The sequence below is a fragment of the Rhincodon typus genome, chromosome 18, assembly GCF_021869965.1.
Source record: "Rhincodon typus isolate 14 chromosome 18, sRhiTyp1.1, whole genome shotgun sequence".
Lineage (NCBI taxonomy): Eukaryota > Metazoa > Chordata > Chondrichthyes > Orectolobiformes > Rhincodontidae > Rhincodon > Rhincodon typus.
In genome coordinates, this window is record NC_063349.1 from 9544591 (window position 1) to 9570499 (window position 25909).

The 25909-nt window shown below is 38.3% G+C and overlaps 1 protein-coding gene across 3 annotated transcripts in view; it reads right to left on the reverse strand.

Moving 5' to 3' along the window:
- Positions 1-403: 403 nt before the first annotated feature.
- Positions 404-25909, reverse strand: part of zcrb1 (zinc finger CCHC-type and RNA binding motif 1) — a 35074-nt gene continuing 9568 nt past the window's right edge. For all 3 annotated transcript variants that reach the window (XM_020517640.2, XM_048607549.1, XM_048607548.1), the window contains 7 exons: positions 19293-19411; positions 13930-13958; positions 10082-10193; positions 9872-9979; positions 8006-8115; positions 7825-7909; positions 404-619 (listed from right to left, as the gene is read on the reverse strand). In XM_020517640.2, the coding sequence (XP_020373229.1) occupies positions 479-619; positions 7825-7909; positions 8006-8115; positions 9872-9979; positions 10082-10193; positions 13930-13958; positions 19293-19376 (669 nt within the window). In that variant the 5' untranslated portion in view covers positions 19377-19411 and the 3' untranslated portion in view covers positions 404-478. The remainder of the gene's footprint in view (positions 620-7824; positions 7910-8005; positions 8116-9871; positions 9980-10081; positions 10194-13929; positions 13959-19292; positions 19412-25909) is intronic.

Genomic DNA, 25909 nt, shown 5'->3' on the forward strand with positions numbered 1-25909 from the left:
AGAGAGAGAGAGAGAGAGAGAAAATGAACTTTACACATTGTAAAAGAAGAGGAAGAGCTCAAAAACTGACTTATTTTTATACACAAGTTTTCAATCCATGTTTCTCATTCCTAATGCCTGCAGTGGTAATTGAGAATCACTGATTGATACATCATAGATTATTTTCCCATTGCAGTTAACTATGTTCAATGGGAATCGTTTGCATACTTAGAATGCAAGGAACTGTTTCCCCAAGGGGGTGAAAACAATTTTGTCCAGCCAGTGTGGAGGTTTGCATAAATGACAATGAACAATGAATGCACTTAAAAGGAAAAACTCATGTATTACAAAAAAGTATTAAAATGTCCAGTCCACAAATCTTTCAGCAACTTTTTCAGTAGTTCAAGAGCCTCAAACTATCATCTAAAATAATCTGGAATTTTATTTTCAAACACCAAATCTCCATTACACATGTATACTCCTTGTTGTTACAAAAAAATTAATCACTCAGCTCCTCTTCATCACTGAAATATGCACTCTTTTTTATTCGTGGACGTTTCGACAGTTCAGATGTTGAACATTCACTTGCATCACCAGCAGTCTGTTTACGTCTAAGCTCTTCCGCCTCAATTTTTGCTTGCTGTTGAGAAGAAGTGTTAAGATATTATTAGGACACCGATGTTATTCATTTATTTATGAAACACTCTCAGCCACAGACTTTCCAATTCAAATTTTCTGAAATGCTTGTTGAATATCTTAACCGTTACACTACCAAATTATCCATGGGTTGTGACTTCTATGGATGCAAGTTATAACAGTAAATTCAATAAACCTGGTACTTTATGGAATAAAAGCAAAAATGGGGATTTATGGTTACTGGTTTACTAATGCACTTCAGAGAAGTTATTATGCAGGCTGTACCTAGTCTGGCCTATGTGTGCCTTCAGTCCCAAAGAATGATCATTCTCCCCTCAGTCTCAGTCAACACCAGCTTTCAGTATGTCCTGTCCAGCTATTAAGATGGTAGATTTGACCTGGAATCATCAGTATGGTTCCAGACCTCATGCAGTATCATGGGTTCGAGTCAGCCAAAGACAGGGAAAGTACTGAAAATAAAACAAGAACTGCAGATGCTGAAGATGTGAAATGAACTAAAAGTAAGTGCTCGAAAAACTCAGCAGGTTTGGCAGCATCGGTAGAGAGAAACAGAGTTAATGTTTTGAAAGCAATCATCCTTTGTCAGAACAGTTGGACATTGGGTCTTTGGACTTAAAACATTGACTGTGTTTCGCTCTCCACAGATATTGCCACTCTTGCTGAGTTCCTCGAGCATGCCCCATTTTTGTTTGCTCTAGAGAAAGCAGTAACTAATTTTCAAATGCATGGCTCCCAAAAACATCTCTAAGTATGCATCAAGTTGCAGGTGACAATTTTCACGACTAAAAGCAAATTAGTACTACCACCACTGACCATGCTGTCCAAGTCCTAAAGACACAATAGCTAGGCTACACTAATGTGAGGTGATAAGGGATCCCATTCAGGAATAACCTATTGAACCTTAGCTTACCAATTTTCCTATCACAGACATGGTTATACAGCATGATTGTTGTAAAGGCAGCGAGGGCACAAATAGTAGTGGTACTACCATGTTGATTTGGATGTCTAGAAAGGCAAGTAGTCCAAACATGTGATGAAATCTACAATCTCATTGTCCTGAATACCCTCATAACTCCATTAAAGTATGGAGAAAAGTCAGTCAGTTTAATGGCTATTATAAAAAGGCATACAGGGAGCATACTTCTGTAAGAAGCTACAATACAGGAATTTCTACATATTAAACAACAGTCAGCAGATCAGGCTAACAATATCCAGGCATAGTGGTAATATCACTGGACTAGTAGTCCAGAGACCGAGGCTAATGTTCTGGGGACACAGTTTTGAATCCCACAATGACAGATGGTAAAACGTGAATTCAATAAAATCCAGAATTAAAAGCTAACCTAATGGTGATCGTATAACCATTGTTATAATTAACAATGTTGGTTCACCAACATCCTATAAGAAAAGAAATCTGCCCTGGTATACATAACTCCAGACCAATAGCGATTTGGTTGACTCTTAATTGCCCTGTGAAATGGCTGAGCAAGCCACTCAATTAAAAGGTGATTAGGGATGGGCAACAAATGCCAGCTTTGCCAGTGACACCTGCAGCTTAAAACAAGAATAAAAATGTTCAAAACCTATCCACCAGAACTAACTTGTTCACTCTCAAAATATTCCAATGTATTGATGACTCTGGCATTCACATGCAATGTGGAAAATTGCATTGGAATACTTCATCCTCAAAAAAAAACAAGCACAAATATACCTCGCCAGCTGCTGCCCCAGCAGTTTTCTCAATCATCAGCAAAATGTTTGAAGGAGCCATGGAAATTCTCTTGGGTGTTCTGACCAGTAATTATCCCTCATTCAATGTCAAAACAAAAAGAACAAATCACAGGTCATTACAACCTTACTGTGTGAAATTTGGCTGCAGTATTTCCAACATTGTAGTACTTAAATGTTTTACAATCAATCAAGTACTTTAGGAGTATTAAGCACAAGATGTTCTACATTGTAGTGTCATCATGTACTCATCTGCAAGCACATTACTGAATTTCCATGTCAGTTCTTTAGAATACCAGGCTCTAAAGCATCTCACTGCCTTGATTAAGAGACAAATGCAAGAACTGCCAGTAACTGTCCTCAACATTAAGAAAACAATTTATTCAGTATAGTAAAACCAATCCTGGCAAAACTGAATGCATGAGTCCATAGAAATTTCTTCAGTTGCTGCATTCAAATTTGACACAAAAGAAAGGCGTACAACATGGTTGTCGGTAGCTAATAACTGCAATCTGAGGACTTAAAGTAGTCTTGAAGGAATGCCCAATTTGAGTTCTGCCAAGACCATTCAGCTTCTGCTCTCATTGCAGCCTTGGTTACAACTTGGACAAAAGAGCCGAATTCCAGAGGTGAGGAGAGAATGGCTGCCCTTCACATCAAGACTGCATTTGACTGAGTGGAGCATCAAAGAGACTGAGGAAAACTAGAGTCAATGGGAATCAGGAAGGGAAAAAAAAACACTTTGCTGGCTGGAGCCATTCGTTGCACATAGGAAGATGGTTGTGGTTGCTGGAGGTCAGTCCCCTCACCTCCAAGACATCTCTGCAGGAGTTTCTCAGGATAGTGTCCTAAGCCTGACCATCTTCAGCTGCTTCAATGATCTTCCTTCCATCATAAAGGTCAGAAATGGGAATGTTCACTGATAGTGATTTACATCGTGTAATCATTCGAGACTCCTCAGATATTAAAGAATTCCAAATGCAGCAAGACCTGGACAATAATCAGGCTTGTCTAAAATGGCAAGAAAGATTTACACCACACAAATGTAAGGCAATGACCATTTCCAGCGGTAGACTATCACCCATTCCATTGCCATTCACCCGACATCAATGGTGCTGAGATTGAGGGTGGACAGTGTTAAGTTCTTTGGAGTGACGATAACTGACAACCTGTCTTGGACTTGTCATGTAGATGCAATGGTCAAGAAAGCACAATAAAGCCTCTTCTTCCTCAGGCAGCTATGGAAATTTGGCATGTCCACAAGGTCCCTCACCAACTTTTACAGATGCACTGTTGAAAGCACACTGTCTGTGTGTATAATGGCATGTTATGACAACTCCTCTGCCCAGGACCATAAGAAACTACAGAAGGTTGTGTGCATAGCTCAGACCATCAAGGAAGCCAACCTTCCATCCATAGACTCCATTTACATGGACCCTTGCCGCAGAAAGGCTGCCAGCATCGAAGACCAATTGTACTCCAGCAACGTTCTCCTACAACTTCTTCCGTCAGGCAGAAGATACAGAAGCTTGAACACACGCACCAGCTGGTTCAAGAACAGCTTCTTCCCCGCTGTTATCAGACTGATGGGCTCTAACTTCAAATAATGCTGATCTTGCTATTGTTGATCTTGCCCAGCGCACGCCCTGTGTGAATTTCAGTGGCTCCTTCAAACATTTTGCTGATGATTTTTTTCACCCTATGATCTGTATGCCCTTGCTCACTATGATCTGCCTGTACTGCTCATAAACAAAGCTTTTCACCATACTTAGGTGTACATGACAAACCAATTAATGGTGCTAGCATCGTAAAATCCCAGAGGTTACCATAAGAAATAAGAACAGTACTGGGCTGGTCACCCCCTAGAGCCTGCTCTACCATTCAATAGGTTCAGGGCTATTCCGACATTTTTCATGTCCACTTTCCTGCCTTTTCCCATAACCCTTGATTCACCTACTGATCAATCTCAACCTCAAATATACACAAGAGCTCTGCCACAGCTCTCTGTGGCAAGGAATTCAAAAGATTCTCACCCCTCAGAAGAAATTCCTTCTCATCTGTCTTAAATTCTGAGACTTTGCCCTCTGGTCCTAGCTTCTCCCACAAAGGGAAACATTCTCTCAGCATTTACCCTCTCTAGCCCTTAAGAAACCTACGTGTTTCAATGATATCACCTCTCATTCTTCTGAACTTGAATGAGTACAGTCTCAACTGTTTAACCTTTGCTTATAAAATAACCCTATTCTAGGAATCATCCCAGTGAACCATCTCTGAACTACCTCCAATGAAATGATATCTTTCCTTAAATAAGGGGACCAACATTACTTATGTAACCATTCCCTAGACACTGAACCGGATTCGCCACACAAACTGCAACAGAAGGTCAGAGGCTAGGAACACTGCAGTGAGCAACTCATCTCTCAACTCTTCAAAGCCTGTCCACCATCTACAAAGGCACAAATGAGAAATATGATGGAATACGCCCCCACTCGCCTGGAAGAGTACAGCTCCAGCCACACTCAAGATGCTTCACGTGAGCCAGAACAAAGCAACCTGTTGATTGTCATCTTTTCCACTAATACCCAATCCCTCGACCATCAATTTTCAGTAGCAGCAGAGCATACCATCTACAAGATGCACTGCAGAAATTCACCAAAAATGCTTTGACAGCACCTTAAAAACCCACAACCACTACCATCTAAAAAAGTCAAGAGCAGAAAATGCATGAGGTGCCTACCTTCTGCCCATAAACGTAACCCCAAGCCTCCAGTTGCCTGCCATTTCAACACACCACTGTGTTCCCAAACCAATATTTCTGTCACAAGCAAGCTGCAGTGTTTCAGCGAGCCTCAGCGTAAGCAGCGCAGCATCTTGCTTTTCACTTAAAGAGGCTGCTGCTTTTAGTACTCAACAATAGGCAAAGTGTCCTTCTTTAATACTGTATCATTCTATGAAAGTTTGTTTAAAATTATATGTCACTAAGGTTTTGGAGTAGATTTGTAGCTCAGGTTGTGGGTGTTGAGGTTGGTTGGCTCGCCGCGCTGGTTTCTTGTATCGCGTGCTATTAATAAACACATTGACCCCATATACATTCCACTACGAAGGAAGACCGGAAGTGAGGTAATCCATCTCAACGGACGCCAGAGTTTAAAAACCAGGCAGAAAAACACACCAACGCTTCATCGGAGGCTGCACTGAGGATGTTACCCAGCATGGTAACGAAGTATCCGCGATACAAGAAACCAGCTTGGCAAGCCAACCAACCTACATGTCACTCTTTCTCCATACCTCTTTCTTCTCCTTCTCTTCAACCACACTCTCATCATCATCTTCCTTCTTGTACACATCTCTGGTCCCTTTCTATTTTCTCTCATGTTTGTTCCTCTGGTCAGCACTTCCGAATTGCGCACACACCACCGCCACCAGCCCCCCCCAGAAAAAAAAAACAACCACCAACACCACCATACAGCATACCCAAATCTGAATTCCCATCCTTAATATCCACCTGCTCACCTACTCCTGTTATCATACAGGCTGCTTTCAGCACAGCCTACCCCATATGCCTCCTGCTCTCAGCTTCCATTGTCACTTATTCAGCTTCTCTTCTGTCCTGGCCTGCTATCAATAATCCCCTCATTTGCCTACCCCTTTCATATCTCTGTCTCCACCTATCTGCTCACGTCTTCCCCCAACTCCATCTTCAGCATAAATACCACTTTTTCCTAGCTGCTATCAGTTCTGGTAAAGAGTCACTAGACTCAAAACATTAACTCTGCTTTCTTCCCACAGATGCTGCCAGGCCTGCTGAGTTTCTCCAGCAATTTCTATTTCAGATCTCCAGCAGCTGCAGTTCTTTGCTTTGTTTCAGAGTTGAAACGAGCAGTTTAAGTTAATAGTTCATAATTGTTTACCTATGTTTAGAATTTCATTATTTGTAATAAAGAGTTCTTGTTTCATACAAAAACCTGGTCAGTGTTTTCTGTTAAACTGAGGTAAATCGGAGACTTTGAGTACTTTGATCCCAGAGATAGTGGAGCTCAAGTATCAATGTTCTTACTGGATCATATCAAGGGTAAATAAGGAGAAACTGTTTCCAATGTGACCAGTTCAGTAATCAAAGGGCACAGATTTAAAGTTAATTTCTCATTTTGTCCCTTGTTTTTTGGAAGAAACCTATTCACATAACAAGCTATAATGATTTGGGATATGGTATCTGAAAAACCTGATGCAAGCATGTTCAATAGCAACTTTCAAAGGAGAAGTGGACACTTCAGAGGAAAAAGGTTGATTGAATAGCTCTGTCAAAAAGCTAAATCATGTTCAATAGGCTAAGTGTCCTTTTTTGATACTGTATCATTCTATGAAATTTTTAAAAATTATATGCCACTTTTTCTCCATGCCTCTTTCCTCTCCTTCCCTTCAACCACACTCCCATCATCTTCCTTTCTGTACACATCTCTGGTCCCTTCCTATTTTCTCTCACGGTTGTTCCTCTGGTCAGCGCTTCTGAATTGCCCCGCCCACCACCATCATATAGCATAACCAAATTTAAACTCCCAGTTAAGGAATAGGATTTCAAATATGGCGACCATTTGTCCAGCTTCCCATGCAACTTTAATACGTTATTAATGTAACATGCATCGATATACCCTACAGATTTAACAATATGCCTTCCACTAGCAGAACAGTTATTTGGCACTGGAATATGCCCAGAAGCAATTACTCAATGTCAGGAACTTAAGCTACTGTATTGCATTTCAGCTTTGAGGGGATGAATAGTGGGCCACAGCACTAGATGAAAGGAATGGTAACTGCAGGGTAGGTAGGAAAATGAGACAATGAAGTTAGACAAACGAGGTCGTGACAGATAGGAAGGAGAGAAGAAAGAAGCCAGAAAATAAAAAGATCAAATTATATTTCCTACCTCTTCCCTTTAAGAACAACCTGTTCATTCTCTATATTTTCCCCTTCACTCCTTCATTCCTGTCTTCTCTCCCTAGTTTGTGTAGTCCCACCTTCTCATCTCATTAGGAATGAAGAATTAGGGAATACTGAACAGGTACAAGGCCTTCTGAATGCTCTGGCACAATGCAGGTGATAGAGTCCATCATTATCTAATCTTCAGTTACTGTTGAATTAATCCATTTTTTTAAAAAACAAACTGCAACGTGGGATTATAAAAGAGCTGAGTGGTATGATTAAGGATTGATACTTCATATATGTGTTGTAAGTATCTTGCGAAAGACCCCAATTAAGCCAATCAATATTATGTCATCAGCACAGTGATCAATTACAAATACAATTAATTGCAATACAAACAATGATAGAAAGCTCTCCCAACGTTTGTTTCCGAAGCAACAGAATGGTAAAATGACTTAGAAAGAAAATTATTTATAATTAGATCCAAGTTAATTTATGATCCAAGGATATGCATCAATTTATTTTCTCAGAATCACATACCTGAAAAGCAATAGCTTGACTCAGGCTTTCAAGGGCAGGGTCTTCTCCTTCGTCTTCACTTTCTTCCTGCTGCTCCTCATCCTCACTGAAAATGCAGAAACATTTATTTGGACTTGCCCTCAAAACAACCCTCTTTTTAAAAAAATATACGTTTAACAGGTCAACAATGCAATATACCCACATTTCTTCTGGCTCACTGATCTTTTTCTTTTTCTTTTTCTCCTTCTTTTTAGGAGGTTCTCGCTCTCCAAGCATATTTTTTGGGCATGCATAACTCAAATGGCCATAATCCTGCATTGAGAAATGGAGATCACATTTTCAATACTGTAGTATTTTACTTCTATCTGAAACACATTTTAAAATCTCAGCTTTAGAGACAAGACAAACTCTATACTAAATCTTCAAGAGAAATGCTTGTTGTGTGTAGTGTAATTACTTTGAATGCTAAATTCAAAATTTACAAATTTATTACTTATAGAGATCTTAGAGAGATATTAAATTGCTAGCAGATTGATCATTTGTATGTAAGATGCTGCTGATGCTCAAGCTGAAGAAACAAAAATGTCAATGCATTAACATTCACTTTCTCAGGATCAAAGAAATATTGCCTAGATAATATCCTTTGCAGGAGACAAGGTTCCATCTTCACATTGAGGATATCCTTCATCATGCTGTGTGGTATTGTGCTGAACGGAACAGATTTCAAACAGATCTAACAACTCAAGACTAAATATCAATGAGGCACTGTGGAATTCAGCATAAAAATTATGTTCAACCACAACCTGTAACCTCAAGATCCAGCATATCCCCATTCTCCTATTACCATCAAGCCAGGTGTTCAACCCTGGTTCACTAAAGAGTACAGGGGGACATACAAGGAGCAGCATCAGATATTACCGAAAATGAGATTTCTATCAGCGAAGCTAAAACGTAGGACTACTAGCATACCAAGACCATCAATATGCAATACACAGAGCTAAGTAATCCCACAATCAACAAGTCAGATCTAAACTCTAATTTGGTCACATCCAATTGTTAATGGTGGTGGCAAATTAAAGAATTCACTGGAGGTGGCTGCTCCACAAATATTTCCATTTTGAAAGATGGGCAGTTCAGCTCGCCAGCACAAAAAACAAAGCTGAAGCATTCATAAGCATCTTTAGCCATAAGCATCGAGTGAACAATCCATCTCGGCTTCCACTGGAGATTGCCGGCAAAACAGATGCCAGAGAACAGCTAAATCAATTCACTACACATGATATCAAGAAATGCCTGACAACATTTCGGCATTAGTACTGAAGACTGGTGTTCCCCAACTAGCTATGTCTCTACCAAAACTGTTCCAGTACAGTTGCAACAGCCAACAATATGGAAAATCTACACAACTATGCCCTGTGCACAAAAAGAGTAAATTCAACCCAGCCAATTACAACTTCTTCAATATATTCTCAATCATCAGCAAAACAATTAAAGGCATTGTAAACAGTGGTATCAAGTGGCACTTATTCAACAAACACCAGCTCAGTAATGTTTACTTTGGGTTCCACCAGGGCCACTCAGCTCCTGACCTCATTACAGCCTAGGCCCAAAAATGAACAAAACAGCTGAACTCAAGAGACGAAGTGAGAACAACTGCCCTTCGGATCATGTTATCAAATCACATCTTGACTATCAACTTTCTTTCCAAGATTCAATTCTGTGGCTGCCTTTAATTTGTTCTTGACTAATTATTCTTGGGTTAATACACATCAACATACATGACATTCATTATGTGTATTATACTTGCAGCAGCACAAATTATTGGCTGATCTGGATTGTGTATGTTACAAGAACAAGGAGCTGTGTGTTTAATAGCATGTTTCCCATGTCTGAGCATGGTGAATTGATTTTTGCACATTTTTAGATTTAATTTTACACTAGAAGATGTTAATTCACATTTTGGGTAATTTAACCCAGAACTATACCTCTTCAATCTCTTTTATAGTACTGTCATGCCAATAAAACCTAATAATTGTATTTATGTTTTGCATTTGAGTGTTGTACTCACACCACATTCATAACATCTAGATTTGTCTGTGTAATTGCGCCGTCTTATGAATTCAGACGCTCTTCCATTGTCAACTGCAATACTTGCTTTCACTGTTCTGCCAAACAACTGCAATTGACAAGAAAAACAATCACAATGTTATGATAAATGACAATTCTTATTCAATTGAAAACAAAACTAAAATGGAATTGAAAACAAATCATAGCTCACTTGCTTGTTGTTAAGTGCCCTGGTACAGTTATATGCTGATTCTCTATCCAGAAACAGAACAAATGCCACACCTTTACTTTTTCTGGAATCTTTATCCCTCAATACTGTAACTCTGTAAACAAATGGATGCAGTCTCAGCAAATTTGAATAAAAACCATAAAAGGCCACTGAACAAAACAGTCTTCACAGAAGGCTATAACACAGTGGTCAGTTTACTTTCCATGGAAGCAATGTTGCAAGCAAATAAGAAATCTTAACATAATATTTTACACCATATTACCAAAACCAATAAAGCTACTCAATGCAGTGACTGAATTTCAGCCAATTTAAATCCTATTCTTTATTTCTACTTTGTTAAACAAAATCTTTAATTTCTCAAACTGTCTGAAGTGCTCTATCTAATTTAAACAAATTGAATTTTTCACAAAACAATCCAATCACGGGAGGTAGTTTTACAGCTACTAGCTTAAAAAACAATTATCAACTCCACGAAGGCTGGGTAAAAGAATATGATGTATATTGGCCTGGATTTTACAATTGCTGTTGACCTCAAATAAATCATCATAGTAATCTAGTCATATTCATGACAGAACTTTAACTTGTTCCACGAGCAAGTGATCAGAAGGCTCATTCACGAGAATTTCCATGTTGAGCTGCTCGGAAATCATCAAGCAAAATTTCCTTGTTGATGTAGGAGCATAACAGCACTAATTATCAAATTGTTATGACCAATGGATTTCTTAAAATGGTTAAGTTCTAAACTGTCTTCTTTACTTCAAGGTAAGATGGAAATAGTTTGGAGAGGGCAAATGTGATATTCTACAAAATCTGCCCGAAAAAAAGCCCATGAAATCGGATACTGTTTGTCTGAAGACAAACACATCTGACTTCATATAAAGTAAGGTCCAAGATTCAATACCTGGATGCAAAGAAGGCCTCTAAGGCAGTCAGGCCGGTGGATCTGGGAAGGAAGACCCATAATAGATTCTGCTAAATCAGGTAGAGAAGATGATGGATTTGAGGTTAGTCACCAAGGGAAGAGATATTTTGTGAGCATGGGGCTTTCAACACTGGACTGCATTTCTGCTGAAAGTATGGGGTAATGTGTAAACGGTGTGGCATTTTTGTTTGTTAATGGGGAATATCTTTGCTGTCATTTAGTGTATCAGTTGCTTATTATGTAATGTTTAATCAATGTTAGTTCTAGTTTGGTAAGTTTTAAAATGTGAAATTTCAATGTGTGATTCCTTGCATTGATGACTGGGGAATTCACTTTTCTGTTTTTAAAAAAAAAAGTTATTGGTCTTGATTGAGATCGCAACAAAACCCATCTGATTCACCAACTTCCTTTTACAAAGGAAACTGCCATCCTTACCTGGTTGGCCTACATGTGACTCCAGACAAATAAACGTGATTGATTCAAAGGGATGGGCATTAAATACTGGCCCTGCCAGCGCTACTCACCTCCCGTAAATGAATAAAAGAAAATCACTTAATTTTATACAGAATGAATTAAAGATTTGTACTTTACATAATGAATTAAGGTAGAAGCTGATATATCATAAACATACCAATGTTTTGTTTAGCTGTTTCAAAAATCTGACAATTGATTACAATGAGATATTTCACATGCCGTAAGTGAAAAATAATATATTTAGGGCCAAATTGGTTACTCAACAGTAGTCATTACTCTCAGCACCATTCAAAATCAAGGCACATCTCATTAAATAAGTCTTAATTTTGTATGGGAATTCTAAAGTCAAATACGAGTGGTTAGAAGTTATACTTCAGTTATATGAAGCCCAAGTTGGGCCACATCTGGGAGTAATTAGATAGGTTTTGGACACTGTAGCTCGGGAAGGATATAATGATTTGCATCAAATGCTTAATTTGCAGTCAGGTTCAAACAGGTGATAACAATCAGAATGAAAGTTCAGTCAAAAGGTTTTTGGATTCCAGGTTGTTATATTCATGAAAGTAGAAACATTGGCAAAACATTTGTTAGACTATGCATTGCAAATGACAGTTTGGCTCAATTGGAAGTATTTTTGGCAGATTTTGTAGATTACACAGTGAAGTTCAATGGCCTCAGCACATAAACTTTGGTTGACGCTTTTGTGCAATACTGAGGGTTTGCTGCACTCTCCAAAGCATCTTTTGAAGTGCCAAATTGAGTGGTTTTAGTGACCATTAGAAATAGAAAAAGAACTGATGTGCTAACGCAAGGCTTTAATTCAAATTTGATTGTGCAGATATTTTCTTGGGATCCATGAAGTTAATGGATCATTCAGCCTCAAACTGTCTGATATCTAATTCATAAGATTGCATATCCCAAAGAATCTAACAATGCATTCCGTTTACAGACAATTTGAATACTTGTACTTCTCCGAAGTGTTTGTAAATTCATTGCCTTTTCCCTGAACTTGATTAAACCTACTACATCTCTTTTTCTCCTCAGTTCTGATTTAAAGCCATAATTTGAAATGTTAACGCTTCCACTCTTCACGGATGCTGTTAGACCTACTGATAAGCAGGTATGCTTGGAATCACTTCATTTAAAACCAGCTAAAATTGCCTTTGTGTAACAAAATGAAATAATTAGCACATTATTTATTCCATCAATGGATCATCTTGCTAAAGTAAATTAATTTTTCTCACTACTCTACATTTTAACCTTGTCACAATCTTTGCTGGATTGATCGCTCCAGATTTGTTTAGCAGTCTGTATTAAAAAATCATTCAAATGGGGACTTAGACGATGAGAAAGTGGGTTAAAATGTAGGTAAAGTATTTCTTGAAAGATACCAGAGAAAAGGGAGGTGATCGGGGTGGTCTTCATGACTTTAGTTCATAGTTTGTGTCTCCGTTTTGTCTTGTTTCTTAATATGCACTTTGCATTCAGATTGTTATTATACCCTTGCAACCTATCTGGACACAACTTTTATTCCTTTACCCATGACCAAAAAAAATTTAATTCATTTAATCTCTCTTCTCCTATCACAGGCCTACACTTTTCAACATCCCAAACTTCCTTCCACTTGCTAAAAAAATCTAGTGCATAATATTTATGTTTCCACTATTCCTAATAAAGGATCATCGTTTACTGGGAATGTTTATGCTGCTTCAATCCAATGAAGTTGCCCAAATAATATCCAGCGTTTTCTGTTTTTATTTAAAATATGAGTAAATTTCCATTCAAAATAACAAACTTGAACTAAATACATCGCTCAAATATGGTTCAAAAGTAATAGGACTTTTGCAAGTTACACTTCAAAGTTTGGAAGAATGGGATTTAGCAAATCCTTTAAGATAAAATTTGATTCTGTCAGTTGAAACTAGCTGCTTTTTTTGTTAGCGTGGTCATCTTGTGCAGCCCTGCAGAATTTAATTAACACTTTTAAACATTGGAATGTCATGATTAATAAAAGGAAAAACTGAACGTTATGAGTACATCTGAGGTGATTAATACAGGAGTATGATACTAGTGATGATCTCTTCTCCATGGCTTGAACATCAGAATCCATTTAATGGCGGACAATTTCAAAAACTGGATTAATGTGATTGGCTGGTATACCTTACTGAGGAAATTTTGGTTAAGAGGTATTTCATTTCAGAAGTCCTAGCACTAAAGCTTTCTAAATGTCAACACCAAGTTTACGATATTTAAATCGGGTTACATCAACATTGCTATGGTGAATTTTGGTTTGTCATTTTTAAAAAAATGACCTTGTAAATGTTAGGTCATTTGCTTTTAAAAAAAAAGCAAAATTTAAAAAGAAAATTATTCCATCAATACCAGAAATTTGCAACATAATTTATGTCATTAGAAATTCTTATGTTTCACTTACTTGACCACTGTGCCATACTTGGAAAAAATCTGAAAGTAAAACATTGTCAAATGAAAGTTGGATATATTAGGAACAAAAATAAGCAAACACATGACTATTCAAGTCTCAAATATAAAAATAATAAAAGATCAATTAAAAATAATTATTGCTGGTGCAATATATACCTACATTTTAAAATACATTGAATTGTTGTGTCTACTCAATAACTGACCAGCGGTGAACACTGTATCCAATATTGTTGGTATCATTGAATTAAGCCTCAGGAAAGGGGGTGTGAATAAGGAATTTTAAAATATTCAAGTATCATTCATTCTCTTCCATAATCTTCTGACTCAACAGTAAACGTGTTCCTACTGAGTTGCAGTTGATTCTCACCCTCCTCACTGACTCAATTCCCCTCCCAAATTTAAAAATTTACAAGTCTTTATGTTAATCTTATACTCTTCCTAGTTTCTAAAATATTTTCTTAATCTCCTTCACACTACAAAGAGTTCCTCTTGAAGGACAGGCAAGGGATCAAGACTCAAACATTGCCAGTCATTACGAAAGAAATACAATACCATCAAGGATTGGTTTGCCGTTCAGATTTTGCAGCTTATCTGAAAAAGTGATGGACTAAAGTTCTGAACAGCATCAGTTGGAAGTTACACGTCAATAGTCTGCCCAGTTCAGAATCTGTCAGAAACCTTTGGTTCAGGCCTTGCCACAGGCTTATCCAGCCAGATCAATGCGCATTTATTTAGGGTTTTGATGTAGCAAAACATACAGTTCACAAGAGCATTGATGAAAGAGCTGATTGTCCAAGAAACAAAAGTAGCTTTCATCAACATCAAGACACCATTCCAATAAGTATGGTACCAAGGAATCCTAGAAAATAGAACAGGGTTTATGGGAAAACCTTGATTGGTTGGACTTATGCAGACATGCAAAGATGACTGTGGTCATTAAGGATCGATCATTAGCTCTAAGCTACCACTAATATTCAGTGCAATGTTATCAGCAAAAACCCCATCAGCTGATTAGTAACTATTTTTCTCTATCATGAGATCAAGAGTGGAGTCATTTGCTACTGACTCGAGCTTTCAGCCATGTTCGCAACTGCTCCAATAATGAAACAGGTCATGCTGTCCCACTACCAGACTTTGGACAACATCTTGACTTAGTGTGACACAGTAAAGAGCATTCATTCCACTCAAGAACCACATTTTATGCAAAGGTGCAACATAAATGCATCTTTGTTGTTAAAATTGTCTCCACTTACAAGACATGGTGGAAAGATATTGCAGCAACAATGCAAAAAACTACTCATTATCCAAGATTAAACTGCTTTCTTCATGTATTTATCCCCTCACTCAACTCACCTCAGTGTAACTGCCTCCACTAAGTACTACCTGCAGGATGCAAACCAGGAACACTCAGTTTACTCTGACAGCACTTCATTCCCCTGTGGCCTTTACCAGTCAATATTGTCACCAGAGACCATCACTTTTATCAAAGTACATCTTGACTGGGACAAATAATGGGACAAAGTACTTCCATTGTTGCTCCATGGCCATCATGAAACCCCCCACCTAACAATACACAGGCATTATGGTACCACAAGGACTTTAGGAATTCAAGAAGTTGGCTCATCATTACCTTCTCAGGGCAACAAAAGATAGTTAATAAATGCAGTTTTTCCAGCTTTTCCAACAAGGAATAACAAAAGTAAAACTAAGTCTTTTGCCCAGACACAACTTGAAAAATTGAAAGCAGAGATCCCAATTTTGTAACAACATAAACACCAATATACACCATCAAGAAATATCAAATTTTACAAAATGCTACAACTGCTGTGCATTTGATGATTGTTTCTTTCAAAAACACAATTATAATAGGAATATAAATTTAAATCTATACTCATCAATACTTAAGTGTTTCATAAATCATTCAAGCAATTCCATCAAGAACCAGATAACTTTAGTATATGATGGCATCATGACCTAATCGGTTTACTGACATTAGCAGAAAAATATATTCTAAAAACAGATGTCTTATTCATTGAATATTTTTTCCCCAACCCCCTTCCCCAAGAAAGGTCTGTTACACTGGCACATTACAGTATGGTGCAGAAATGTCCACTTGAGAAGCGATTTCCTTTAAAATAAAAAAAAATCAGGGATCATTTGTTTTAAGGTAATGACTTACTCCATCAATACTCCGTGTGCCTACTGTAAGTTCAAGATTCAAAGAGTTCTCAAATAAACCAACCTCTACCAGCCACACTTTCATACCTCCAAACCAACAGCTGAACGAGTCTGGGAATATGCCACCTTCAACTGCCTGGATGTAAGAAATCGTGTTTTATTTATTCATTCATTCATCCATCAGATGTGAGTGCCATTGGCTGGACCAGCAGTTATTGCACATCCCACTGTTTTAGACAATGAATTCTAGTCATTTCCCTATCATGACATGATATTCTTGGGTACGATTAATCAAAGTGTTGTGGTAATTTTGAAAATGATCCAAAGATCGTGTGCATTCATTAATGTTATCTTCTTCCAAGAAGACTGCTATAGATGTCCACCTCTGTCTGTCCTGTGCCACATTCCACACATCATAGACTGGATACAGTTGACCCATCATCCATCTTCTCCTCTACGTCCCTCTCCAACATTTTCTGTCAATCTTTCCTTCTTGTAATGGTTTCTGCTATTCTAATGATGTGACCAAAATATCTATCCTTCACTCTTAAATGTTATGCACACATTCTCTTTTTTCCAATCATTTCCAACATCAACTCATTAGTCTTTCTTGGACAGGCAGAACATTTTCCTCTGTCTACATCTCAAATGCATTCAGCTTATCTAGAGTCTTGGTTTGTTTTCCAAGGTAGTGATGGTGTACAAACAGACATGACAAAAAGCAGACACTCAGCATTATTTTCTCCAAGATTCAAGCTCATTTTCTTTGATGTTAATACTTTCTTCAATGTGACAAAATCTCTTTTCTCTACTTTCCAGCCAATGACTCAAATCATAAGTACCATCAATTGTAATAACCTACCCAAGATAAGTGAACTATTTCCCTTGTTTCAGGACATGTCTATTTACTTAAATTTTCACTTCCAGGGTTAGGCATCTGCTTGTCACCATAGTTAATCTATTTGCCATATTTACTTCGTTTATAATTATCTATCCCGCTTCTTCTGACTCTGCCATCTGTATTGTGTCATCTGTGCATCCCAAGTTGTTGACATTCAACTCCAATGTTACAATCTGGTATATCTTCTGTGTCCGTGATGATAACTTACTGAACAGTTGTGGGCCTTAAGACATACGTGATGCATTCCTCTTTTAATTGGGAAGCTAACACTAAACTAATGAGGGTGATAAACTCTAAACTAAATGTTACAGCACAATCAGCACACACTTGAGAATTGAGCAAGTAGATGGCAAAAGATATTCCATGTACAAGCACCTCATGTAGATACAGAAAATCCAGGAAGAAACTATTCAGTTGAAGGGAAAGAAAACTATTTCTCTATAAAACAAGAGACATCTGGTCATCTTGATTAACAATAAGTTAAAAGGTATCATAACACCGCTCTGTAGCAGTGTATAAAGCAGATTAAATGTTAGAATATATTTTAATATTGAGCTCAAAGAGTGAAGTTATTAATGACACTTATTAAAACACTTAGGGGACCAATTGTAGAATACTTTCACAATTCAGATTACTGCAGTACAAAACAGCGATATTGCAGCTATTGAGAGGGTACAGAAAGCAGCAACAGGAATGACTGAGGAGATAGAATTATGAGGAGTAATGATATAAATTGGGCATGTTCACTTGTAGACCGACGTCTTTTTGTGTTTGTTCGTGGGAATATAAGCATCACTGTTCATTCTTAAATGATTTTCAGAAGGCAAAGGGGAGCTGCTCTCTTGAATTGCTGCAGTTATTGGGATGTGGGTGTACCTAAAGTGCTGTTAGAAGGCAATATAATTGTTGTTTTCAGGATTCTGTAGTGGTGGATAAAGTGGAGACGGTCAAGCTGCTTTTCCTTATCAAGAACAATAAAAGTAGAAAACACAGCAAAGTACCAATCTGCACAAATTATTCATATTTTCCTTTCATTATTCTCATGAAGGGTTGATTCCTTCAAACAGTCACCAGAGGGTTGTATATTATTCAGGCAAATTCATTGGATAGAAGCAGCATAAACATTCCCAGTAAACGATGATCTTTTATTAGGAATAGTGAAAACACAAAAAAAAGCTTTGGGAAACACATGTTCAAAATCACCTGTTCCATAGGTCAGGGATGAAAGGTGGCCAAATGTGAGAAAGTCTGAAAATTTCTCCAATGAGGCATCATATATACATAGTGCAAATCAGCAAACTCGCTGCAGCACGAGGGGATGGAACATTATTACACTTTTCAGTATCTGCAGTGAATTGCAAATGATTCTTCGGCACTTCAAATGGATGGAACTGCAAAAGAACCTTGAGATGAAAATAATTTAGATCCACTGTTAGAGTCCAAATTGAACAGTCACCTGTTACTGAAAATTACTTCACTTATGTGACTGAATTCACATCAACCATTGCATCATGGGTCACAATTCATTGGAAGGTGCATCATGGTCAAATCTATTAGCTCTCACGGCACAAGAATCTCTGATGTCCTAACCAATATATCTCATTCAACCAATACAATTAAAATACAGGACTTGGACAATCATTTCATTTTCTTTTCTGGGTTTTTGCTACACTTACAAGCAAAATAACTATAAACGACCTAAGATGGCCATGGAAAGGATATTTCCTTTTGTGGGTCTGTCTCGAACTACAGTGTACAGCTTTAAAGTGAGGTGTTGCTCTTTCAGGACAGAGACGTGGAGAATTGTTTTCTCTTACAAGGTTGTGACACTTTGGAGCTCTTTGTCTCAGAAGGCAGTGGTGCCGGGGGCATTGGAAAATTTTGAACACACAGTTGGATAGTTTCTTAAGGGAATCAAAGATTACAGGAATATGAATTTGAAATACAAATAGATCAGCCATCGTCTTATTGAATGGTGGAGCAGGTTTTGCACGCTGAATAGTGTACATTTGCTCCTATATTGTATGCTTGCAATTGGCTGAAGTGCATCCCGAACGTATGAAAAGCTACACACAAATACAAGTTCTTCCTTAACCAGTAGTCCAAGAAAACTCAACGAGGGCAAAGACCAAGATCATGCCTGGGATCATCTTAGCCATGGGACAAACTGCAAAAGAATTAAGACAGCCTTGAACTTCACATATCTAAAGTACAATTTCAAATTAAGCATTTATTTCAATACCCCATAAAGTATCTGACTGTTAAAGTAAGCTTACCTTGTGCAGATCACTGTTCGTCAGTGAAAATGGCAAGTTAGATACATATACTGTGCTTTTGCTTGGTGCCAATCCACCACTCATTTTTTAAAAATCTGAAATTCCTCCTTCACAGACAACTAGGAGAGTAAAACAAAAATCAATGGAGAAATAAAAGGTGCAATTCAGTTAATTTTTAATCTGATGCCAATAGCCATACAACTAGGGAAGATAAATATTTAAGTGCACACATCTGTGCAGGCATAACACTCAGGCACTTTGAAGCAAGGTTAATTAAGCTTCAGCTATGTTTTTTGGGTCAATAGCACTTACAGGATTGAAAATGGAAACTGGATAGGGAACAGTTTCCACAATAACAAGACAAAGCTCTAGATAGTTGATGAATTATTCAATTTAGAACATCTTTCCACTTTTACTAAACTCTGAATTGGAACAAGTTAGAATATGTCCAAATTAGATCAAAAAGAGCAGAACTGACAGTTTTATGATAAAACTATCAAATTTTCTTATCATCTCAACTAAGTTAACAAGTAATTTGAGATTATAAAAGATTTTATGATTCTACCAAATAGAAAATGTCAACAAAAAAATGTAAGCATGCTACTGCAACATACATGCAAGAATAACGCTTTAAAACACATTACTAATATGAATTACCAAGTGAATGTTTTGCATTCACTTACAAAATTAAAATAGCTCGTTATAAACCCACATTTGTGGCTTTCACTATTCAAGTTATAGTTTATGAAAAAAAACTTTCAAAAATGTTTTTCCATGAGATGTGGGCATCGCTGGCTGGGCTAGCATTAATTGCTGATCCCTACTAGTCCTCAAGGTGGAGGAGCCTACTGGGGCAACTGTAGTCCAAACAGGTTAGGTACAAATAATTTGATAAATTAGAGTTCCAGCCTCTTAAGAAATATCTCATTTTTAAAAACACTATATTTCTCCAAAAACTACTGGAAACTGAATGTTGTATGTAATGTAAGTAAGCCATCACCAAAATAGGGTAGAATTTAAAAAAACTACCCCAAAAGAAACACAATAATCAAGTTTGTCAAAAATAAAGATCAGCCATGATTAGTTAGTGTACAACAGGCTCTTTGAGAAAACTGCCACTAGTTGTAGAAAGCTTTGGGAAGCACATGTTCAAAATCAGCTGTTCCATAGGTCAGGGTTGAAAAGTGGCCAAATGTGAGAAAGTCTGAAAATTTCTCCAATGAGGCTTCATATATACATGGTGCAAATCAGCAAACTCGCTGCAGCACAAAGGGATGGAACATTATTCGACTTTTCAGTGTCTGCAGTGAATTGCAAATGATTCTACAGCACTTCAAATGGATGGAATTGCAAAAGAACCTTGAGACGAAAATAATTTAGATCCACTGTTAAGAGTTCAAATTGACAGTCCCCTGTTCTGGCCAGGATGATGACTTTTCAGTTAGTGTACTTTATCATAAAATAAATGACTATGAAATCTACTTAATAATTAGTGAGAACAGATGAGGAAGAGTGGAGGGTCGGACAACCACGTTTGGGATTTTGAGAATAGGAAAAGACCGAAGATGGAAACACCTCTTTCTCCTTCTCTCACTAATCAGATCCCCTCCTGCTCCACTGCAAAGTTTGCATGCTGACCCTGTACCAAAGCTGTGATTGCCCATGTACTAACACATCTTCATTAACATCCCTGTCCCCTGTTAACACATCAGTGGCTTATTGAATTATCAGAAGAGAAGAAACGCAGGCAGGTGGGACTAGTTTAGTTTGGGATTATGGTCAGCATGGACTGGTTGGACCGAAGGGTCTGTTTCCATGATGTACGACTCTAAGACTGACTTAGGAGTATCCTCCCAAGGGCGGATGCAGGACAATGGCTTAAAGGACAGTTGGAGGTGGGATGGGCGGTGAACAGGCTGGAACTTTTTCACTAGAGTGTAGGAGGTTGAGGGGTGACATTATAGAGGTTTATAAAATCATGAGGAGCATTGATAATGTGAATGGCAATGGTCTTTTCCTTAGGGTGGGAGAGATCAAAACTAGACGGCATTTTTTATGGGGATTGGAGAGAGATTTAAAAAGGACCTGAGGGGCAACTTTTTCACACAGAGGACGGTTTGTGTATGTGATGACCTGCCAGAGGAAGTGGTAGCTGGAAAGAGAACAGTTACAAGATTTAAAAAAACATTTGGATAGGATACGTGAATAGGAAAGGTTTAGAGGGATATGGGCCAAAATGCAGGCAAGTGGGATTAGTTTAGTTTGGGAATCTTGGTCAGCATGGACAAGTTGAACCAAAGGGTCGGCTTCTGAGTAGTACAACTCTATGACCAGGTCGCTTAATGAGTTATCAAAAGAGGACCAGATTAGACAGCTACTTTTTGTTTTAAAGTAGCTTGGGTTGTGGACAGCAACTATATTTGGCCTGGTGCAAGACTAAGTGATGGTTCCCCCAGGTCTATTTGTACCTTGTTATTGTCAAGGTTATCTTATTCTTAATGGTCTCATTCTTCTTTTCTGCCTCCCAGGGAATGTCCTGCAATTGATGGCAGTGCAGGGGAAAGATTCCTGCATAAACAAAGTTGCTGGAAAAGCTCAGCACGTCTGGCAGCATCTGTGAAGGAGAAAACAGAAGGTTCTGAGGAAGGGTCACCAGACCCGAAACGTTAACTCTGTTTTCTCCTTCACAGATGCTGCCAGACCTGCTGAGCTTTTTCAGCAATGTTGTTTTTGTTCTTGATTTACAGCATCTGCAGTTCTTTTGGTTTTTATTAAAGATTCCTGCATGGCTGCAGCCCGATCAGGCAAATAAACTGCTCCAGCTCCTTCAATCACAAGTTCCTTTCCTCCTATCATTGCAGTTCCTTCAATCATAGAATCACTTTCTGGAACAGCAGCAAGGCTGAGAGGGAGCAATTTGTGATTGGATGAGATGGGTCTGCTAAATTGACAGAATCTAATGATTGGAAAAGCAGCTGACTCGCTGCTTTTCCTATCATTGCTTTGGAGTCAGTTTTGACTCTCGCTGACAGCAGAATTGCAACTATTTTTGAAACCTTGCACTAGCTAATAATTTAATAGGTATTGTAACATCGTTCTATGGCAATGAATAAAATAGATTAAATGTTGGAGTATGTCGAAAAAAAGGTCAATATCGAGCAATTAATGACACTCAAATTATTTATGAAACCATGTTCAGGATAATTTTACAGCTCTTATTTTGAAACAAATATTAAAAATGGTTGATTTACAAGACACTAATCCCTGATAGATTCCCTAAAAATCACTGAAATGTGTTTCCTGAGTTATGAATATATCTCCCTTTAACCACAATTGATGTATGCTGGTCCTACAGCTCCAGATACAATGAAACAGCACATCATCTCTTTCATTAGGAATCTTACCCATCTCCTATTCAATGAGAATATTCCCAATTTCAGAATTGCTTCACAATCCAATACTTTCCCCCTTCCAACCCCAAATAACCTGAAGCATTCTGAATATCCTCTTCCATATTCTTTCAACACCTGAAAAGTCCCTTCTGTACTCAAGTAAACAAAATTATGCATAGTATTTGATGTGCAGGCACACCAATTATTTAACAAGTGGCAGGATTACGCCACTATTTTGGTACAATATTGACTATAATCTAAATAAAATTTGGTAATATCTGATTCGATTTATTCCATTGTCAGCAACCATAGTGCAGAAATGGGTTCTTCAGCCATTCGTCCTGATCTGCCTTTCCGCAAATTCAGGCTAATCTACATCCTAATATCATGCACAAGCTTTGACTCTTTCAATAATCATGACTTACAAAATTCTCAGATTTAAAATTATTTATTGATTTTCGTAGGAGAATTCCACATTTCTACCACCCTTCTTGCATATAAAAATGGTTATTAGCAATCCAGTCTATTCTCAAAATCATAAAACCCTCAAACAAATTTCTGCTTAACTTTCTTTATTCTAGCATCTAATTTTTGTAAAAGTTCCTCATAATTTATGGAATGTTGGTGACATTCCAGTGAACTTGCCTTGGCTATTTCCACTTAATTAAGCTATTAATTTCTCTTTATAATATCATGTTTCTGTCTACACTACATACTCTACCATCAATCTCTATCATCAGCAAACTTGGATACATGGCAATTCTATTATACAAGTCATTAATCATGAGTCAACTCTTTCCAATTCAGGTACACATCCATCAACTCTTTTGCATCCTACCACCACTTTGCCAATCTCCCAACTAGGTCAACAGTTTCTCTTTCACCATTTTTAAATAACGGTTACATTTACATTATTTCAATCTAAGAAGGGAATCTCTGAATCAAGAGAGCTTTGGAGGATTATGGCTAAGGTGCCTGCAACTTCTCAATCACTTCATTTAAAGTTCTGGGCTAGAAACCAAGCCCTAGGGATATGTCAGCCTTTAATGCTATTATATTTTCTCATTTTCTTATGTTAACTTCACTCAGTTCCAGTTTTCAACCATCATTAGTTTCCCCAGAATTTCAAGTACTTTATTTCTTCATAGTCTGTGAAGGTTGATTGTGACAGTCACAATCAACCTCTCAGAGATACAGTTGACAAGAAACTGAACTGGACAAGCCACATATATACCACGGCTACAAGAGCAAGTCTGAGGCTAGGAATCCTGTACTGAATAATTCATTTTGTGCCTCCTAAAACCTGTCCATTAAGACAGAAATTTTTTTTTTTTTTTTTTAAATTCGCTTGTGGGACTAGAGCATCACTGACTAGTCAGCATTTATTGCCATCCCTAGTTTCCCTTGAGAAGGGATGTTGAGCTGCCTTCTTAAACTGCTGCAATCCACAAGCCGTAGATTGACCATCAATGCCCAAAGAGACAGAATTCCAGGATTTTGACCTAGTGACAGTGAAGGATCAGTGACATATTTCCATTTCCAAGTCACGATGTTGAGTGGCTTTGGAGGGGAACTTGCAGGTAGTGGTGCTCCCAGGTATATGCTGCCCTTGTCCATCTGGATGGAAGTGATCAGACCAGACAAATCAACAAAACAGACTTAAGAATGAAACCTGAATGAAATAACAACCCTCGAAGGTACACAAACCCATCAGCCCATAGTCTCCCTGCCAGACTCACCATCACATAGATTAGCCAAGGAGCTACAAAGGAGACTAAAGCACCTCATCAGCAAGTCACCCTACTCAATCCACTCAGCCCAGGAGTTCCTCAATTCCATAAAGGACACAAGAATAGATGACGACAAGACCATGGTATCATTTGACATTACTGCCCTATTCACATCGATAGACATACCACTAGCAACAGAAACATTGACAACACTACTAAAACAAGAACAAGACCCCAGTGACACCATCTCCACAGACAAATGCTGAAGCTACTGGACCTATGCCTTACCACCCACTTCACCTTTAACGGCCAAATATATGAACAGATCAACGGGACACCCATGGGATCACCTACCTCTGGACTAATAGCTGAAGCAGTGATGCAGAGACTTGAAAGCATGGCCCTTCCGCTAATCTAACCAAAACTATGGATACACTACGTGGACAACACCTTCGTCATTATTAAACAGACCAAACTAGAGGAGACACACAAACTAATAAACAACACCCTCACCGGAATCAGATTCAGAGAAGAGGAGAAGAAACAGCTCCCATTCTTGGACGTCATGTTGGAACACAGGAAAAATGGGGAATTCCTAACAAAGGTACACAGGAAAGCCACACACACTGACCAAGTACTGAATTTCAATAGCAACCACCCTAACACACACAAATGAAATTGCGTGAGAACATTATTTAAACGGGCAACAACACACTGCAGCAGCACAGAGCTATGCCAAGAAGAAGCGTATCTCTTCCAAGTATTCAAAGACAACGGATACCTGAAAAACTGGGTCAAAAGATGTCTATTACACGCACGCCCCGACACACACACCACGCTACCTTACATCAGGAACACAACTGAACTGGGGAGCTGCTATCTAAAGATTATTGGTGAATTTCTGCAATGTATCTTGTCGGTAGGACACACTGTTGCTACTGAGCGTCAACAGTGTAGAAAATGGATGCAGGCTGCTTTGTCCTGGATGAAGTCAAGCTTCTTGACCGTTGTCGAAGCTGCCTCTGTTCCTAGCCTCTGACCTGCTCTTATAGCCACCGTGTTTTTGTAATGAGTCCAGTTGAGTTTCTGGTCAAAGATAACCCCAAGGATGTTGATAATGGGGATTCAGTGATGGTAACACCATTGAATGTCAAGGGACAGTCATTAGAAAGTCTTTTAATGGAGATGGTCATTGCCTGGCATTTGTATGACACAAGTGTTACTTGCCACTTGTCAGCCTGGATACTGTCCAGATCAGGTTGCATTTGAACATGGGCTGTTTTAGTATCTGACGAGTTGCAAATGGTGCTGAACATTATCCAATCATCGGCCAACATCCCCACTTCTGACGTTATGATGGAGCAAAGATCATTGATGAAGCAGCTGAAGATGGCTGGCCCTGAGGAACTCCTGCATGTATGTCCTGAAGCTAAGCCAACAACCATGACCATCTTCCTATTTGCCAGGTATGACTCCGACTAGTAGAGAATTTGCT